The sequence below is a fragment of the Hyperolius riggenbachi genome, chromosome 7 (assembly GCF_040937935.1).
Source record: "Hyperolius riggenbachi isolate aHypRig1 chromosome 7, aHypRig1.pri, whole genome shotgun sequence".
Lineage (NCBI taxonomy): Eukaryota > Metazoa > Chordata > Amphibia > Anura > Hyperoliidae > Hyperolius > Hyperolius riggenbachi.
The window spans coordinates 227,306,971-227,324,785 of NC_090652.1; the positions used below are offsets into that span (position 1 = coordinate 227,306,971).

Consider the following 17,815-nt stretch of genomic DNA (forward strand, 5'->3'; position numbering starts at 1 on the left):
GTATTCCCTGCTTGTTGCTTTCGCTAGTCCTCATACTCACTCGGACTAGCGACAGTTGCGGCGGAGTTGCGGCGGCAACTGTCGCCAGGCGATTGACCGCGCCAATCGCCTGGCGACATCAGCGACGAGCAACGGTTCGGCGCGTGTTGCGGCGACAATTGTAGCCCGTGAGTATGGGCCATCACACTTACATCTGGCTTTGTTTACAGCTAAATTATCACCTAAGTGTGGGTAGCTTTCAAAATGTGAGAACTGAAATGGGGAGCTGTAGATGGAAAGCAAACATGGTCTATTTAGAATGTAGCCAGTTTAAGATATAATTCTCTCATTTGCCACTTACAATTGGGCATGTGGAGCACCAAGAACAAGAAAACTTTGCAGCTTTTAATCGGGTTTCCTGAATTTCACATACTGTATATATCAAAACATAAAACTCAAAGGATCTAACATAATAAGGTAGGTGAAAAGAATCAGAATCAGAATCAGAATCAATTTATTTTCGCCAAGTAAGTTTGCACCTACAAGGAATTTGTCTTGGCAGTTGCTTAACAAACACAAACAAAAACAATACAAGGACAGACAGTGTGAATATTACAAGTTAATATTCACACTGTCTATCCTTGTATTGTTTTTGTTGTCCAGAGTAACCAATTAGGTTTCAGCTGTTGATGAAATAAGGTTTTTGAGTGACTGCTGTGAGCAATGACTCCACCTTTAAGCTTCTTTCACACGGGCAACTGACAGGTGGTGAACTCACGGCCTGTCAGCTATTCTCAGCGTTGTAGCTTAGGAGCTTTGGGCCCCAATGCAAGTTTTACATTTGGGACCGCTCAAGCTCACTATCCTCTATAATAAAATCCCTGTATCCCTGTGTATGCCTGTCTCTATGTAGCTGGGTCTGTGCTTTTTGCTACTGCGCATGGACACAGCACAGACAAGTAAAAATAAAAAGACACCATTTGAAAACAAAAAACATAGTTACCTTATGTTACCTATTACTGTTAATTTTGCAAATAAAGACTTGTAATTAGTATTATAGTATTAAAAATCACTGAGCAAAAAAGAATGCACCTATACTTCCAGATAAAATATTAACGCCATACAATGTATTAGACCACAATTTAAATGGTGCAATAACCAGGACAAATGGGCAAATACAATGTGTGGGTTTTATCCACAGCAGCAAGTTTTATTTTAAAATGCATTTAAAATAAAATAATTCTTAGCAAAAGTTACACCCAAAGAAAGCATAATGTGTGGCAAAAAAAAATATGTAGATCATTTCTGTGTGATTAGTAAAAACAAAGTTATTGGCAAATGAAAGGGAGGAGCATAATGTGAATGTGGATGGGAAGTGGTTTGAAGAAAATAAATGTCAGCCTCCATATTCCTTTCACTTCAGGTGTGCTTTAAGATACAGTACTAAGCTAATACATGAGCCAAAATGCTGTTTTAGCAATCTTTAAAAGCAGATTACAAGCAATGGACAAACATATTACAGTACGTGATAAACTGCAGTATGGGAGATATGGTAATGCATTTCCAGATATATACTACAAATACAATATGTAATGACAACATGGAATACTGAGTAGATTTACACAAACACTATGATGTTATGTTTTTCAATGTTAGATTTCTGTTGGTGTTGAGGTTGTCAATCTTTTGAAGTTTAAAGAAAGCACAGCCCAGTATGCGGCTGCTCCAGTGCTCTATAGCTATAACCTGCTAATGGGAGCTTTCTGTCCCACTAGTGAGTACAGTACAGTTAACGATGTTTCATGAAGATCAAAGTGCCTCTTGAGCTGGGTTCCAAGACTAAAGCTGAGAGCTCTCCAGGAGCTGTGCCAACACTGGCAATTACTGTTCCACCAATCCTCTGTTCCCCCCCATCTGCAGCACCCTCTCATCCATTTATCATGACACATAATTTGAAGGCTGAGTGTCAGGGATAGCTGCGTCTGTATCAGACTAATGGATCTATTTAGTTGTTGTTAAAAAAAAAAAAGTAGTGTAATATGTTTGTTTCTATCTTTTTTCTTATCTTGATGCTATTGAGTTACAATAAATGATGGATTTACTTGACAAACTTTGCAGTGTTAGTGTACTTATACTGAAGCATGTTTACAAAACTTAAAATGGGTGCCTATTCAATAATGCCAAGTACTTTATTACTCACCATTTTTAAGATGTAGGAAAGTCAAGCTCGATATACAGTGCCTTGAAAAAGTATTCGGCCCCCTTGACGTTTTCCACACTTTGTCACATTACTGCCACAAACATGAATCAATTTTATTGGAATTCCACGTGAAAGACCCATACAAAGTGGTGTACACAGGAGAAGTGGAACGAAAATCATGCATGATTCTAAACAATTAAAAAAAAAAACTGCAAAGTGGGGTGTGCGTAATTATTTAGCCCCCTGAGTCAATAATTTGTAGAACCACCTTTTGCTGCAATTACAGCTGCCAGTCTTTTCGGGTATGTCTCTACCAGCTTTGCACATCTAGAGACTGAAATCCTTGCCCATTCTTCTTTGCAAAACAGCTCCAGCTCAGTCAGATTAGATGGACAGCGTTTGTGAACAGCAGTTTTCAGGTCTTGCCATTCTCGATTGGATTTAGATTTGGACTTTGACTGGGCCATTCTAACACATGGATATGTTTTGATTTAAACCATTCCATTGTTGCCCTGGCTTTATGTTTAGGGTCGTTGTCCTGCTGGAAGGTGAACCTCCGCCCCAGTCTCAAGTCTTTTGCAAACTCCAAGAGGTTTTCTTCCAAGATTGCCCTGTATTTGGCTCTATCCATCTTCCTATTAACTCAGACCAGCTTCCCTGTCCCTGCTGAAGAGAAGCACCCCCAGAGCATGATGCTGCCACCACCATATTTGACAGTGGGGATGGTGTGTTCAGAGTGATGTGCAGTGTTAGTTTTCCGCCACACATAGCGTTTTGCATTTTTGCCAAAAAGTTCCATTTTGGTCTCATCTGGCCAGAGCACCTTCTTCCACATGTTTGCTGTGTCCCCCACATGGCTTGTGGCAAACTGCAAACGGGACTTCTTATGCTTTTCTGTTAACAATGGCTTTCTTCTTGTTACTCTTCCGCAAAGGCCAACTTTGTGCAGTGCACAACTAATAGTTGTCCTATGGACAGATTCCCCCACCTGAGCTGTAGATCTCTGCAGCTTGTCCAGAGTCACCATGGGCCTCTTGACTGCATTTCTGATCAGCGCTCTCCTTGTTCGTAGAGATGAGCGTAATGACCTAATTACGATTTTGCGAAATTTCGCGTAATTAGTGTAATTACGATTATGGCCGTAAGTACATAATCGTAATGAAGAAGGATTTCGCGAAATTTCGCGTAAGCGTAATTTTCGCATTACAGTCGTATCATGCCGTAATTTCGCATTAAACGCTACCGTAATTTCGCGTTAAACCGTAACGCTCCGTATAATATAAAAAAGCCGCCGACTTTAAGGGTTAATAGCAAAGCCCCCTTAAATGCTAAGAGCCTCAAATTTGGAGAATATATTAAGGAGATCAGGAGGAATAAGAGGAAAAATTTTTTTTTTCAAAAAGACCTTATAGTTTTTGAGAAAATCGATGTTAAAGTTTCAAAGGAAAAATGTAAACATTTAAAAACCCGCCGACTTTAACGGTTAATAGCAAAGCCTGCTTAAAGTTTAGGAACACCAAATTCCCAGGGTATATTAAGGGGATCAGTGGGAATAAGAGGAAAAAAATTTTTTTCAAAAAGACCTTATAGTTTTTGAGAAAATCGATTTTTAAGTTTCAAGGGCGAAAATGTCTTTTAAATGCGGAAAATGTCAGTTTTTTTTTGCACAGGTAACAATAGTGTATTATTTTCATAGATTCCCCCAAGTGGGAAGAGTTTTACTTACTTCGTTCTGAGTGTGGGAAATATTAAAAAAAAACGACGTGGGGTCCCCCCTCCCAGACCTCTTTAACCCCTTGTCCCCCATGCAGGCTGGGATAGCCAAAATGCGGAGCACCGGCCGCGTGGGGCTCCGCACCCTTACTATACCAGCCCGCATGGTCCATGGATTGGGGGGTCTCGGAAGGGGAGGGGCAGCCAAGCTTTCCCCTCCCCCTCCGAGCCCTTGTCCAATCCAAGGACAAGGGGCTCTTCTCCACCTCCGATGGGCGGTGGAGGTGGAGGCCGCGATTTCCTGGGTGGGGGGTTCATGGTGGAATCTGGGAGTCCCCTTTAAAAAGGGGTCCCCCAGATGCCCACCCCCCTCCCAGGAGAAATGAGTATAGAGGTACTTGTAGTACCCCTTACCCATTTCCTTTAAGAGTTAAAAGTAAATAAACACACAAACACATAGAAAAAGTATTTTAATTGAACAAAAAACATAACCACGAAAAAAGTCCTTTAATATTCTTAATTAACCATTAATACTTACCTGTCCCTTTAAATAAATGATCCCACGCAATATCCTCGGAAATGTTCTATCAGTTACAATGTAACAAAGTTATTACAATATAACAACTTTGTTACATTGTAACTACGCCGCACCCGACGTCACTCACCGCCGCCGCCGCGTCTGCGCTGCAGGACCCGACAGAGCTCTGAGCTATAGCTCAGAGCTCTCGAAAGCATCTTTGTATTTGGGCTCCAAGGAGCCCCATTGGTCCTTAGCAGACCAATGGGGTTCCTTCTGATTTGAAGGAACCCCATTGGTCTGCTAAGGACCAATGGGGCTCCTTGGAGCCCAAATACAAAGATGCTTCTCAGAGCTCTGAGCTATATAGCTCAGAGCTCTGTCGGGTCAGTGCAGGACGCTAAGTCCCCGCCGGCTCCGCTGCCCTCCCCGCCTCTCCCACATGTCACCCACATGTCACCCACATGTGGGTGACATGTGGGTGACAGATGTGGGCGGGGTGGACAGCGGGAGCTGCGGGGACTTAGCGTCCGTGCAGGACGCGTATGCGGCGGCTGAGCGGCGAGTGGCGTCGGGTGCGGCGTAGTTACAATGTAACAAAGTTGTTACATAATAACTTTGTTACATTGTAACTGATAGAACATTTCCGAGGATATTGCATGGGATCATTTATTTAAAGGGACAGGTAAGTATTAATGGTTAATTAAGAATATTAAAGGACTTTTTTCGTGGTTATGTTTTTTGTTCAATTAAAATACTTTTTCTATGTGTTTGTGTGTTTATTTACTTTTAACTCTTAAAGGAAATGGGTAAGGGGTACTACAAGTACCTCTATACTCATTTCTCCTGGGAGGGGGGTGGGCATCTGGGGGACCCCTTTTTAAAGGGGACTCCCAGATTCCACCATGAACCCCCCACCCAGGAAATCGCGGCCTCCACCTCCACCGCCCATCGGAGGTGGAGAAGAGCCCCTTGTCCTTGGATTGGACAAGGGCTCGGAGGGGGAGGGGAAAGCTTGGCTGCCCCTCCCCTTCCGAGACCCCCCAATCCATGGACCATGCGGGCTGGTATAGTCAGGGTGCGGAGCCCCACGCGGCCGGTGCTCCGCATTCTGGCTATCCCAGCCTGCATGGGGGACAAGGGGTTAAAGAGGTCTGGGAGGGGGGACCCCACGTCGTTTTTTTTTTATATTTCCCACACTCAGAACGAAGTAAGTAAAACTCTCCCCACTTGGGGGAATCTATGAAAATAATACACTATTGTTGCCTGTGCAAAAAAAACTGACATTTTCCGCATTTAAAAGACATTTTCGCCCTTGAAACTTAAAAATCGATTTTCTCAAAAACTATAAGGTCTTTTTGAAAAAAAAATTTTTCCTCTTATTCCCACTGATCCCCTTAATATACCCTGGGAATTTGGTGTTCCTAAACTTTAAGCAGGCTTTGCTATTAACCGTTAAAGTTGGCGGGTTTTTAAATGTTTACATTTTTCCTTTGAAACTTTAACATCGATTTTCTCAAAAACTATAAGGTCTTTTTGAAAAAAAAAATTTTCCTCTTATTCCTCCTGATCTCCTTAATATATTCTCCAAATTTGAGGCTCTTAGCATTTAAGGGGGCTTTGCTATTAACCCTTAAAGTCGGCGGCTTTTTTATATTATACGGAGCGTTACGGTTTAACGCGAAATTACGGTAGCGTTTAATGCGAAATTACGGCATGAACGAAACGCGAAATTTCGCGTTGAAAATTACGCTTACGGTATTTTCAATTACGATTTTAATGGCAATTTCGCTACGCTAATTTCGCATCGTAATCGCAAATTTCGCATGCGTAATTATAGTAATGCGAAATTACGAAAATTTCAGCTCAACTCTACTTGTTCGGTCTGTGAGTTTAGGTGGATGGCCTTGTCTTGGTAGGTTTACAGTTGTGCCATACGCCTTCCATTTCTGAATGATTGCTTGAAAAGTGCTCCGTGGGATGTTCAAGGCTTTGGAAATCTTTTTGTAGCCTAAGCCTGCTTTAAATTTCTCAATAACTTTATCCCTGACCTGTCTGATGTGTTCTTTGGACTTCATGGTGTTGTTGCTCCCAATATTCTCTTAGACAACCTCTGAGGCCATCACAGAGCAGCTGTATTTGTTCTGACATTAAATTACACACAGGTGCACTCTATTTAGTCATTAGCACTCATCGGGCATTGTCTATGGGCAACTGACTGCACTCAGACCTAAGGGGGTTGAATAATTACGCACACCCAACTTGGTGCAGTTATTTATTTGTAAAAAAAAAATGTTTGGAATCATGTATGATTTTTGTTCCACTTCTTACATGTGCACCACTTTGTATTGGTCTTTCACGTGGAATTCCAATAAAATTGATTCATGTTTGTGGCAGTAATATGGCAAAATGTGGAAAACGTCAAGGGGGCCGAATACTTTTGCAAGCCACTGTATATAAGTTATTTCACAATGTGAAGCGGTCCCTGCTTAATCTCTGCTTAAATATTGTGCATTGAAGTCCTCCCCACAGTTTTAAGCTTGGCAGATGCAGCTGATCGTGGCAGCCCAAAGCAATAAAAAAGGGCTTATAGGGCTATCGGACTAATTGGGCGCTGCCATAGGCGCCAGTGTAAAATATCGGTGTTTGGGCCACGGAGCTGAAATTTGGGCATCCAAATGCCGATATTTTTAGGCACCTATAGCGCAAGAGTATCAGGGATCACAATCGAATCAGGCGGATGCAAAAGGGACAGTGCAGACGTGCAATAGAGGTAAACTTACCATCCCGTTTTCTATTCACTGCAAGTGGGAACCTAGCATTACTCAGTTCATTTTGAGCATGTCACCACTTTTGTTACAATGTACCTGATGTGGGTGTAAACTATGTAAACCTAACATATTCCCATGTACTTACACTGTGAACTTTCTATTCTTAATGCCCCATTTACACTTAATCAGTTGGTACGCATTTTTTCTTCTTCTCCATAGCCGTGCATTGTGAAAAATCTTTCAGTTAAAACGCGTATAGTGTGAACTGTGTCATTGGGAAACATGGGCATTACTTTGAAAATCAGTTGTCCTTTCAGTTATAACTGAGAGAAACTGATTAAGTGTAAATGGGGCCTTAGGCTTAAAGAGAACCTGAACTGAAAATAAAAAGTCAAAATAACCATACACAGGTCGTACTTACCTCCTGTGTAGTCTACTACTCTATTTCTTCCTCCTCTCCTGTGTCCCATTTGTCCACTGTGATCAATGGAATTCTCCGTCCTCCATTTTAAAAATGGCCATTACCTCGTAACAACTTCCTGGTCAGCACACTGTTAAACTGTAATATCGCCCACTTGAGCCATAGGGAAACATAGACATTACCTTGCACATTCAGTTGTAACTGACAACTGCTGATATGTAACTGACAGCAACTGGTCTATTTGAGTTCTGACAAAATCTTGTCAGAACTGGAATGGATCACTGTAAGAAGAAAATGGTGAGCTTCTGAGAGGAACTGACAGTGAGGTTAGTATGTAATATTATTTTGCAGCTATGTCATGTGTTTATTTTAAATATTTGTACTCGCTTCAGGTTCCCTTTAAACCCCATTCATATAGTTGAGTAATTACCCACTGTAATTGGACAAATCCAATTTTCAAAGCAGCTAGCCAGAACTTTACTTTAAATGCAGTGCACCCACACCTCTCCACACTGCGACCCCAATCTCATGAAATTGACCTACGCTCATAAATCAGTAGAGTCCATACTGTATTGGTAATAATAAATTATATTTTCATGATGATCTCTTTCAACTCTGAATAAGAATATTGCTGCCATATATAGTATGTATTTGCTGAGCCTGTGTCATTGTTGAGGAATTGGAAGCTGAAGAGGGAATAAACTTTTTAATTTGTTGTAATTAGATTACTTTAATTGAATCTGAATTACATAAACAGATAGACACATGCTGGATAATCTCCAGTTGAGACTGTCATTCCACACCATCTTGGCCGAGAATCTAGCATACATACAGCTGCCATCAACATCGGTTTGTGACCCAGCCCTTGATGAACATTAAAGTGAGGAATGAGCCAATCAAGCTGGTACTTACCCTATCGTTGGAAGCCACTCGCTTGTGTGTGGCCCTATCATTCTCTCTTCCCTTTTCCATTCACAGTACACCCGGCTCAGGTACCTACACAGTGCTTGTCTCACAAAAATTCACCCTAACGACTGAATAATGATTGTTACAGGTGTCATTCATTCAGCATGTGTTCAGGGCTTAAGGTAAATGTATCATTGACTTAGCTAACATTAACCAAGATGTAAACCCAACAATGCTTGTGTCCTACAAATTATTCTTTTGGACAACTTTGTGTAAAGAAATGCTTTAAAATGTAATGATGGCCATACACAGTGGACAAATCTAACAAGTCATTGTACTCTGTAAATATGGAAGTAATCAGATTGTTCGATGAATGACCATTCCAATAGCCGTATATTCATGTGTTGCATGTTTGGGGACATCGATAGCTGAAAAACATCATAACTTTCTTTCAGTTGTCCTTCACTACTGAATGCTTGCACACATGCACACTATGTTGTTGTCTGCCAAAGTCAACAGACAAATGCTTCCTAATAACAGCTTACAGTATATCAAAAGTTTTCAAACTTGATACATTCCTCATACCAAGGATGAACAATTAACACAAATGGTCACAAACAGTCATTAGACTTAACATACATTTGACAGTGGACAAACAATCATATGTTCCACAAGACTTCATTTCATGCCCTACATCTACTGTGTATGGCTAGCATTAGAAAAAGTATGACATGTGCAACTGAAAACTACTGATAGCATCTAGATCTAAACCGCCAGAAGAAATTTTGATTGGACAGCAACTTCTCCCATCTGCAGAGAACAGCGGCTAATGCTCTCTGTGACATCACGTCCAAAACACTGAGGACTATAAATGCCACCGAAAGAGCCATTCAAGAGGTCCTAGGGGTTAAAAGTCAGCAGCTGACAATACCTTGCAGCAAGCCAGGAGACCACAGCAAGGCACAGATGGAATTCGAGAACTTAGAGCAAAATGTAAGAAAAATGTAAAGATAATACATTGTGGAAAGACTTGGGACCTTATTCAATTTACTGTTTCTCCAAATGTTCTCCTTGAAGATATTTTCACACCTAGTCAATAACATGCCTTTTAAAGAGACACTTAGGCAAAAAAAAAATTATGATATCATGAATTGGTTGTGTAGTAGCGGTAATTACTAGAACATTGGTAGCAAAAAAAATATTCTCAGATTTTTATTTTCAGTTATACAGCTTTTTTTATAACATTGCATCATTCTCTAATACTTGCAGTTTACACATTACTCAGCATTCTAAAAGTTTTTGCAGAACAGGCAGTGAACTTTTGACCTGTCCTGAACTGTTTTCTGCAAAAGAAAAACACAATACAGCTGAGATAGCCTAATCCGAAGTCAGAGCTCTCTATGACTTTCAAAGTCAGAGCTCAATGGCTATTTGCATAGATAACTGGAGTTTCTTAACTCTTCCTGTACTGGAAACAAATGTTAGACTTATGTCTCTGCTCCTTATGCTTTATTTCTTAGCTCTACTACACAACCAATTCATTATATCATATTTTTTTTTTCGCTTCCGTTTCTCTTTAAGCCACCAACCAGCAAGAAAATACTCAGAATAATTTTGGCAGCACCTTGTCACCTACTTTTTGGCACTTTTTCAATTGCATGGTGCTGAAAAGTTATTTTAAACAGGATAAGATGAAGAATGATCTTCTAGGAGAAAACTTAGTAGAAAAAAAATAATTAAATAAGGGCCTAGAAATATAGTCATACAAGGTGGCCATAATAACTATCTTACTTTTCTAAGGCTCCTAACACATAATAATGGTCAATTTAGGGATATGAAGAGATAAAGATATTCTCGTGTACATATTAAAGCCCAAACTTTAGAGATTGTTGGTATTAATGCATTTTTATGCCTTTATTTTTCATCTTTAAAGCAAACCTGAAGTAAAAAAAAAGAATTATGATATAATGAATTGTGTGCGTAATATGGATAATGAATAGAACATTAGTAGCATGGAAAAGAGTCTCGTATTTTTATTATCAGTTATATAGCTTTTTTTTCCTTTATAACATTGCCACTTTTTCTCATGAGATTTCTCCTAGGAGATCATTTTTATATTCTCTTTCAAATAACTTTTAAGCATTTTACCATTTAAAAAGTACTCAAAGTTAGTGAAAAAGTTCTATCAAAATTATTTTGAGTATTTTTTTGCTTTTTGGTGGTTTAAAAGGCATTTTATGATAAGGTTTGAAAATATCACCTAGGAGAAAGGTCGGGAGAGAAAGTTATTTGCATATGGGCCCATAGTGCCATATGCAATTCACTTTTTCTCCATAGTTTTCTCCTAGGTGATAATTTTAAACGTGTCAATAAAATGCCTTTTAAGCCATCAGAAAGCAAGAAAATACAAAAAAACAATTTTGATAGAACTTTTTCACCTACGTTTTGGTACTTTTTTAGTTGAAAAGTGCTGGAAAGTTATTTTAATTTGAAGATGAAAAATTATCTCCTAGGAGAAATCTCAGGTGAAAAAGTGAATTGCATATATTATGGCCCTATATGTGTTAAAACGGTGCTCAACATAAAAAAAGATCCGACCACAATACAAAATCCGCAATTCATAGTAACCAATCAAATGTCTCAATAACTTCTTTACAGTAAACTGACATCTTATTGGTCCCTTTAGCTTGAAGCATTTAATGTGCTTTATGTGTTGCGCCCTGAACTACTTTAAAGCCATTGCCCACTCTTTTTCTATGTAATCCTTCTTACTCCCATTCATTAACCTAACAATTGACACCATGCATCGAGCAAACTATGACAATCTTTCTCACCTATTTAGGTCCAACCATCTGTCTGAACACTACCCTCTCCCATAACCTAACCCCCACCTACCTCCACTCCTCATTCCAGGAACCTCCACACTAATCCAACACCAGCACTAGTATTCACTGTGTCTCTGCTTCACATGCCATGGTAAAGGAACTCCCCCCACCCCACTGATAGACTGGGGGGAGGAGGTCAGTGGCTTAATAGCCAAGTGTTCCTTGTATTGGCAGCCAGGAAAGAGTTGGTTGGTGTTATCATCATTCCCCTTCCTGAAAGGGACAGTGGGGTGCCAAACCACAGTGTTGATGTGGTGGTCCTTCTTCAAAAGCCAACAGAGTTCTGGTCAGAAGTCCCAGCTTGGTCACATTACTGGAACATTGGTGGTCTGTACGAGTATAACAAGGATTTTTAAGGAGGCCTCCTTATAGTTAGTTTTTAGTGGGAGGGCCAAAAAATGTAATACATGTAGGTTCTAATGACAAACACCTTATATACCTATGACAACAGCAAAAAATGCACAAAGTCCAGATTAAGCTATCCTGAAATGTAGGACTTGGAATTAAAAAGTAATCTCTTACATCTGAAAATATGCAGCTGTAAAATGCCAACTTTGAGTTTTATTCTGCCTCAATCTTCCAGGAAATTGAGTGCAGGTCAACTTCAGTTCAATATCAATTGATTATATTTTACTAGAGTCACTGTCCCATGTCTTTAGTTTCAGTTCTAGTTAACCTTGGCATATAGTTTATGGAGAATTTTACTAACAGTGCTAACATATTATGCAATAGTGTTTCCATAAAGAGAGCTGGTTGTGGTGCAGCCTAGAGCACCCTTGGGTAAGAGCACTTCACTACCCTAGAGATACAGACCATGGATGACCCAAACTAAAGGTCAATAGTGTAGATGTTGCCACTGCCATCCAGAGATAAAGTGGTACTGTATATAATGTATACAGTATACATATTATTTATGATGCGTATTATTTCACCATGCACGCTTTCATTTTACCATATACAATGTAGTGGTTCACCAGGAAAACTAAAATCTATTTAATGCCTGTTCCTCGTCTCTTTCTTCTTGTTTCAGGTGTACATGGCAGCAGATAAAGCATACGGTTTAGAGAAGAATCTGCAAGAGCTGGAGGAGAGAGCCCGGAATAGTGGGACCACCGATTCAGAACTCTCAGAATTGGAAGTAACCGTGGCCTCTGCTATGGCACAAGTACAGCAAACTGAGAGTGAGGTGTGGCTCAAAGCACTGGTTTACTGAGAAAGCTTTACCATCTTTTGACCTCCACCTGCCCACTTTCTGCCTGTAAACATTTGTGGTTTCTTTATTTAGGTGTCCGATATTGAATCCAGGATAGCAGCTCTCAGTGCGGCAGGACTCACAGTTTCCCCTTCAGAAAAGCCCAAAAGGAAGTCCAGCCCACGGGTAAGATATCAAAGACACGTACACAAAGACTGTCACAGCTGCCTCCACTAAACTGAACAACAACAACTTTATATCAAAATAATATAGAACACGGGCACAAAAATAGCCCCTGTGGCCATGGAGGAAGGTAGGGTGGCCACGAAACCGTGGAGGCTTTATTCACCCTTCCTTAATCCCACTTCGAACCTTCAGCTTCCACTGTGGCTCCCCTCTACCTTAACTTTCAGAGCAGCACTGCAGAGTTTTACATACTTTAGTGCTGAGTCTGGCCCAGTGCACACCAAAAACCTATAGCAGATCTGCAAAACGCTAGAGGTTTTTGAGGCAGATTTCAGAGCAATTCTAGGCGTTTTTTGGAGAGTTTTTGTGTAGCACATTTCAAATATTATTATAATAAAGCTGTTACTGAACAGCTTCTGTAACAAAAACGCCTGGAAAACCGCTCTGATCTAGCGTTTTTCAGACCGGTTTTCCACTTTCCTATACTTTAACATTGAGGCAGAAACGCCTCAGAAATCTAAAAAATGCTGCAGCCCCCGAGTTTGCGTTTGTGGAAAAAACGCCCCACTCTGGTGTTCACCATCCCATTCACTTTCATTAGCCAAGCGGTTTTCCCCCTGCAAGCGTTTTAAAAACCGCTCCAGAACCGCTCTGGTGTGCACCAGCCCTCTGTCTGCTTTCCTTTTCACTACAGCCACACAGTGTAGGAAACCCATGGAGGTACACTGTACAGCACATGGGTGTAGAAAACAGTAGGGCAGGCTAACTTACCCTGGAAGTAGGTAAAATATTATTTTTTATTTTTATAGTGCTGACATCTTCCGTAGCTCTGTTCATAGTGCAAAATTTTACACTTCTCCACTGTGCTATCGTATAATATGGGTAGAGGGTGCCTGGTAGGGTCACTTGCTAGAATGGAGGTTGTTTTATTAACCGCATTTGATATGGGGGGTGGAGAGGGGTGGTCTACTGGCTACACTTGCTGTGAGAGGAGTAGGATGTCTATACTGGCCACACTTGCTGTGGGAGGAGTAGGATGTCTATATTGGCCACACTTGCTGTGGGAGGAGTAGGATGTCTATACTGGCCACACTTGCTGTGGGAGGAGTAGGATGTCTATACTGGCCACGCTTGCTATGGGAGGAGTAGGATGTCTATACTGCCACACTTGCTGTGGGAGGAGTAGGATGTCTATACTGGCCACACTTGCTACGGGAGGAGTAGGATGTCTATATTGGCCACACTTGCTGTGGGAGGAGTAGGATGTGTATACTGCCCACACTTTCTGTGGAAGGAGCAGGATGTCTATACTGGCCACACTTGCTGTGGGAGGAGTAGGATGTCTATACTGGCCACACTTGCTGTGGGAGGAGTAGGATGTCTATATTGGCCACACTTGCTGTGGGAGGAGTAGGATGTCTATACTGGCCACACTTGCTGTGGGAGGAGTAGGATGTCTATACTGGCCACGCTTGCTATGGAAGGAGTAGGATGTCTATACTGCCCACACTTGCTGTGGGAGGAGTAGGATGTCTATACTGGCCACACTTGCTATGGGAGGAGTAGGATGTCTATATTGGCCACACTTGCTGTGGGAGGAGTAGGATGTCTATACTGGCCACACTTGCTATGGGAGGAGTAGGATGTCGATATTGGCCACACTTGCTGTGGGAGGAGTAGGATGTGTATACTGCCCACACTTGCTGTGGAAGGAGCAGGATGTCTATACTGGCCACACTTGCTGTGGGAGGAGTAGGATGTCTATACTGGCCACACTTACTTGCTACGGGAGGAGTAGGAGGTCTATACTGCCCACACTTGCTGCGGGAGGAGTAGGATATCTATACTGCCCACACTTGCTACGGGAGGAGTAGGATGTCTATACTGGCCACACTTGCTACGGGAGGAGTAGGATGTCTATACTGCCCACAATTGCTACGGGAAGAGTAGGATGTCTATAATGGCCACACTTGCTGTGGGAGGAGTAGGATGTCTATACTGGCCACACTTGGTACGGGAGGAGTAGGATGTCTATTCTGGCCACACTTGCTACAGGAGGAGTAGGATGTCTATACTGGCCATACTTGCTACAGGATGAGTAGGATGTCTATACTGGCCATACTTGGTACGGGAGGAGTAGGATGTCTATATTGGCCATGCTTGCTACAGGAGGAGTAGGATGTCTATACTGGCCACGCTTGCTACGGGGGGAGTAGGATGTCTATACTGGCCACGCTTGCTACGGGGGGAGTAGGATGTCTATACTGCCCATACTTGCTACAGGAGGAGTAGGATGTCTATATTGGCCACGCTTGCTACAGGAGGAGTAGGATGTCTATACTGGCCACGCTTGCTACGGGGGGAGTAGGATGTCTATACTGCCCATACTTGCTACAGGAGGAGTAGGATGTCTATATTGGCCACGCTTGCTACGGGAGGAGTAGGATGTGTATACTGGCCACATTTGCTATGGGAGGAGTAGGATATCTATACTGGCCACACTTACTTGCTACGGGAGGAGTAGGATGTCTATACTGGTCACGCTTGCTACAGGAGGAGTAGGATGTCTATACTGGCCACGCTTGCTATGGGAAGAGTAGGTTGTCTATACTGGCCACACTTACTTGCTACAGGAGGAGTAGGATGTCTATACTGGTCACACTTCCTAAGGGGGGGGGGGGGAGTTATACTGACCAGGGCAGCTTGCTAAGTGCTTTCTATGTGGCCGTTGCTATCTTTAGCTGCCTATGCTGGAGACATATAAGAAAAACACTTTACAAATGGTAGCTCATCCATTCAATTGCACTGCCATTAGGTGCATTCTCCTACTGCCAGTGGTCTTGCCATATTTGTAACAGGAAACTAGAAAACGAATACATTTTATTACAGGCAATAAAAAGCTGCAACACACCATGGAGGAACAGTAGAAAGCTGTGAGACATAGTCATGCTTACTATGGCTCCTTTTCTCCCCTTCACATTCTCATCCCTGTCTAAACATCTCCAGGTATGCAGCAACAATGTCTACAACATGCTTTTGTCATACAGGCTTCAAGTGTATAAGATGACAGAAGCAAAGGAGGCACCAATCCGCTGCTTTGGAAACTTTAATGGGCAACACACAACAGCACAGAGAGTGCAGAAATCAGTAATAACATACCGGCCTGATAGCCATTTCATAGATAATACTGATAACAGCAGTCTCTAAGGATGTGGAATTTTCCATGCAACGGCTTTCAGGCCGGTATCTTATTGCTGATTGCTGTACTATCTGTGCTGGTGTGTGTTGCAAATTAAAGTCTCTGAAGCAGTGGATTGGTGCCTCGCTTGCTTTTCTCAACTTATGGTATATGGACTGTCTTGTTCCATGAGTGCACACCACAGGCATTACAACTATACACTGTGGCCCTGCAGTGCATTTGGTTGCCAACTCATCAGTTAATCTTCTGCTCATAGGGTTTAAAGCGCCTAGGATTCACTAACTGGTGGCAGGAAAGTTTCTGTCCCAGACATAAAAGTTCGACCTATCCTGCACGGATTCAGTAGTCATTATTTGAGTGTGGTAGGGATGAGCATCATGAAAGAAGGCTAAAATTCCAAAGGTTTTAAGGTGGAATCTAGGGAAGACCAGATAGTTGGATCCCGTTGACCGGAGTTTGCGGTACCTTGCCTTATGTCATTTTCCTGTCTAATGCAAATACTTTGGATAGACTAGATTTTCAAAATGTACAGTACAAATATAATGGGTTTTTTTATATTCTATATTTCAGGTTACTGCCTCCGCTTTATCTCGTAGTACAGAACCCTATTTACCTTCATCTCCAGAATCATATAGTATGACATCAACACCCAGTGAACTAAAGGTTAGCAAATGCTGTACAAATACTAGCATTGTCAAGGTCTGTGTGTTTGATTATTATGGTATGCTGCTGACTATGCCCTCTGCATGTTTTACAGTGAATTATACATTTCAGATATTACTCTTTAATCTGAGTCTGTTTAAGAGTGAAGAAGACCACTCTGTCCAGCCTCCACACCACTAATGACCAGGCATTTCTATTACACAAATGCATCTGTAAGCATGTAGCTATGGATCAGGTCCTGCCAATTCCTCTATCTCTAGTGGTAGGGAATTGTAGAGCCTAAGGAATGAAGGAAACCAGGAGCCTAATGGTGTAGTATCGTTAGATCAGGAATAGAACTGAGAATCATGAGTAGTAAATACAAAAGTGGGTTGCAATCCTGCAACCACCGTATGCACATATGGGAATGTAACCGTTCCCATGCGGTATATCAGATCCTCCTGGGTCCGGATGGTTACTCTCCTCCTTGGCTCCTTCCTACTTGTGGACATCCACAAATAGTGCAGATGAATACCTCCAAAGAGTTGACGAAGACAAAGGGTTTTGGTTGTTGGGGAGTTGCCCAAAGATATGCATAATCTGGAGTGGGTTACTAAACAGGAAAAATGTGTTTTGAAAAGAAGTACCTTACCTCTTACGATGACTCAAACAAGTATTAGGAAAAGGAATCTTTAATACTAAAAAAAAAGTTATAGACATTTTTTTGAATATTAAAGATTCATTTTCCTAATTCTTGTTTCTTGCTTGAGTCATCCTAGGAGGTAATATACCTCTTTTCAAAACTTTACTGTTTAGTAACCCACTCCAGATTACACATATTTTGGGTGCCTGCAACACCCAAAAAAAACCCCATCTGCAAACAGCAAGCACAGCAAAGAACATATTAAAAAATAAATAAATTAGGTAGTAGCATTTTAGACGCTCATGTATATTTCATGAGGTTCTGGGCAGTAGGATCAGTACTACTGCAAGTAATATTTTTCAGAAGAAAGCCTTTGAAGACACCTTCCTCACTTCAGGTTTCCTGCAGCCCAACAGAATCCATCCAAAGACTGGCTCTGTGAATATAGGTTGATATATGTGAAGTATATAGCGTATATGTTATAGTCAAGGCAAGCTTTTGACATGTGCAACCTTGGTGGCCATGCAAGGCACCATAAATGAAGGAAAGGAGGAAAAGGTG

At 41.5% G+C, this 17,815-nt stretch overlaps 1 protein-coding gene across 6 annotated transcripts in view; it reads left to right on the plus strand.

Moving 5' to 3' along the window:
* The window catches only part of MLPH (melanophilin), a 117,451-nt gene that overhangs the window by 88,649 nt on the left and 10,987 nt on the right, over window positions 1–17,815 (plus strand). For 4 of the 6 annotated variants that reach the window (XM_068245334.1, XM_068245336.1, XM_068245338.1 and 1 more), the window contains 4 exons: window positions 9,324–9,500; window positions 12,423–12,578; window positions 12,678–12,770; window positions 16,540–16,632. In XM_068245334.1, the coding sequence (XP_068101435.1) occupies window positions 9,324–9,500; window positions 12,423–12,578; window positions 12,678–12,770; window positions 16,540–16,632 (519 nt within the window). The remainder of the gene's footprint in view (window positions 1–9,323; window positions 9,501–12,422; window positions 12,579–12,677; window positions 12,771–16,539; window positions 16,633–17,815) is intronic. The other 2 variants (XM_068245337.1, XM_068245339.1) reach the window with 1 other exon arrangement.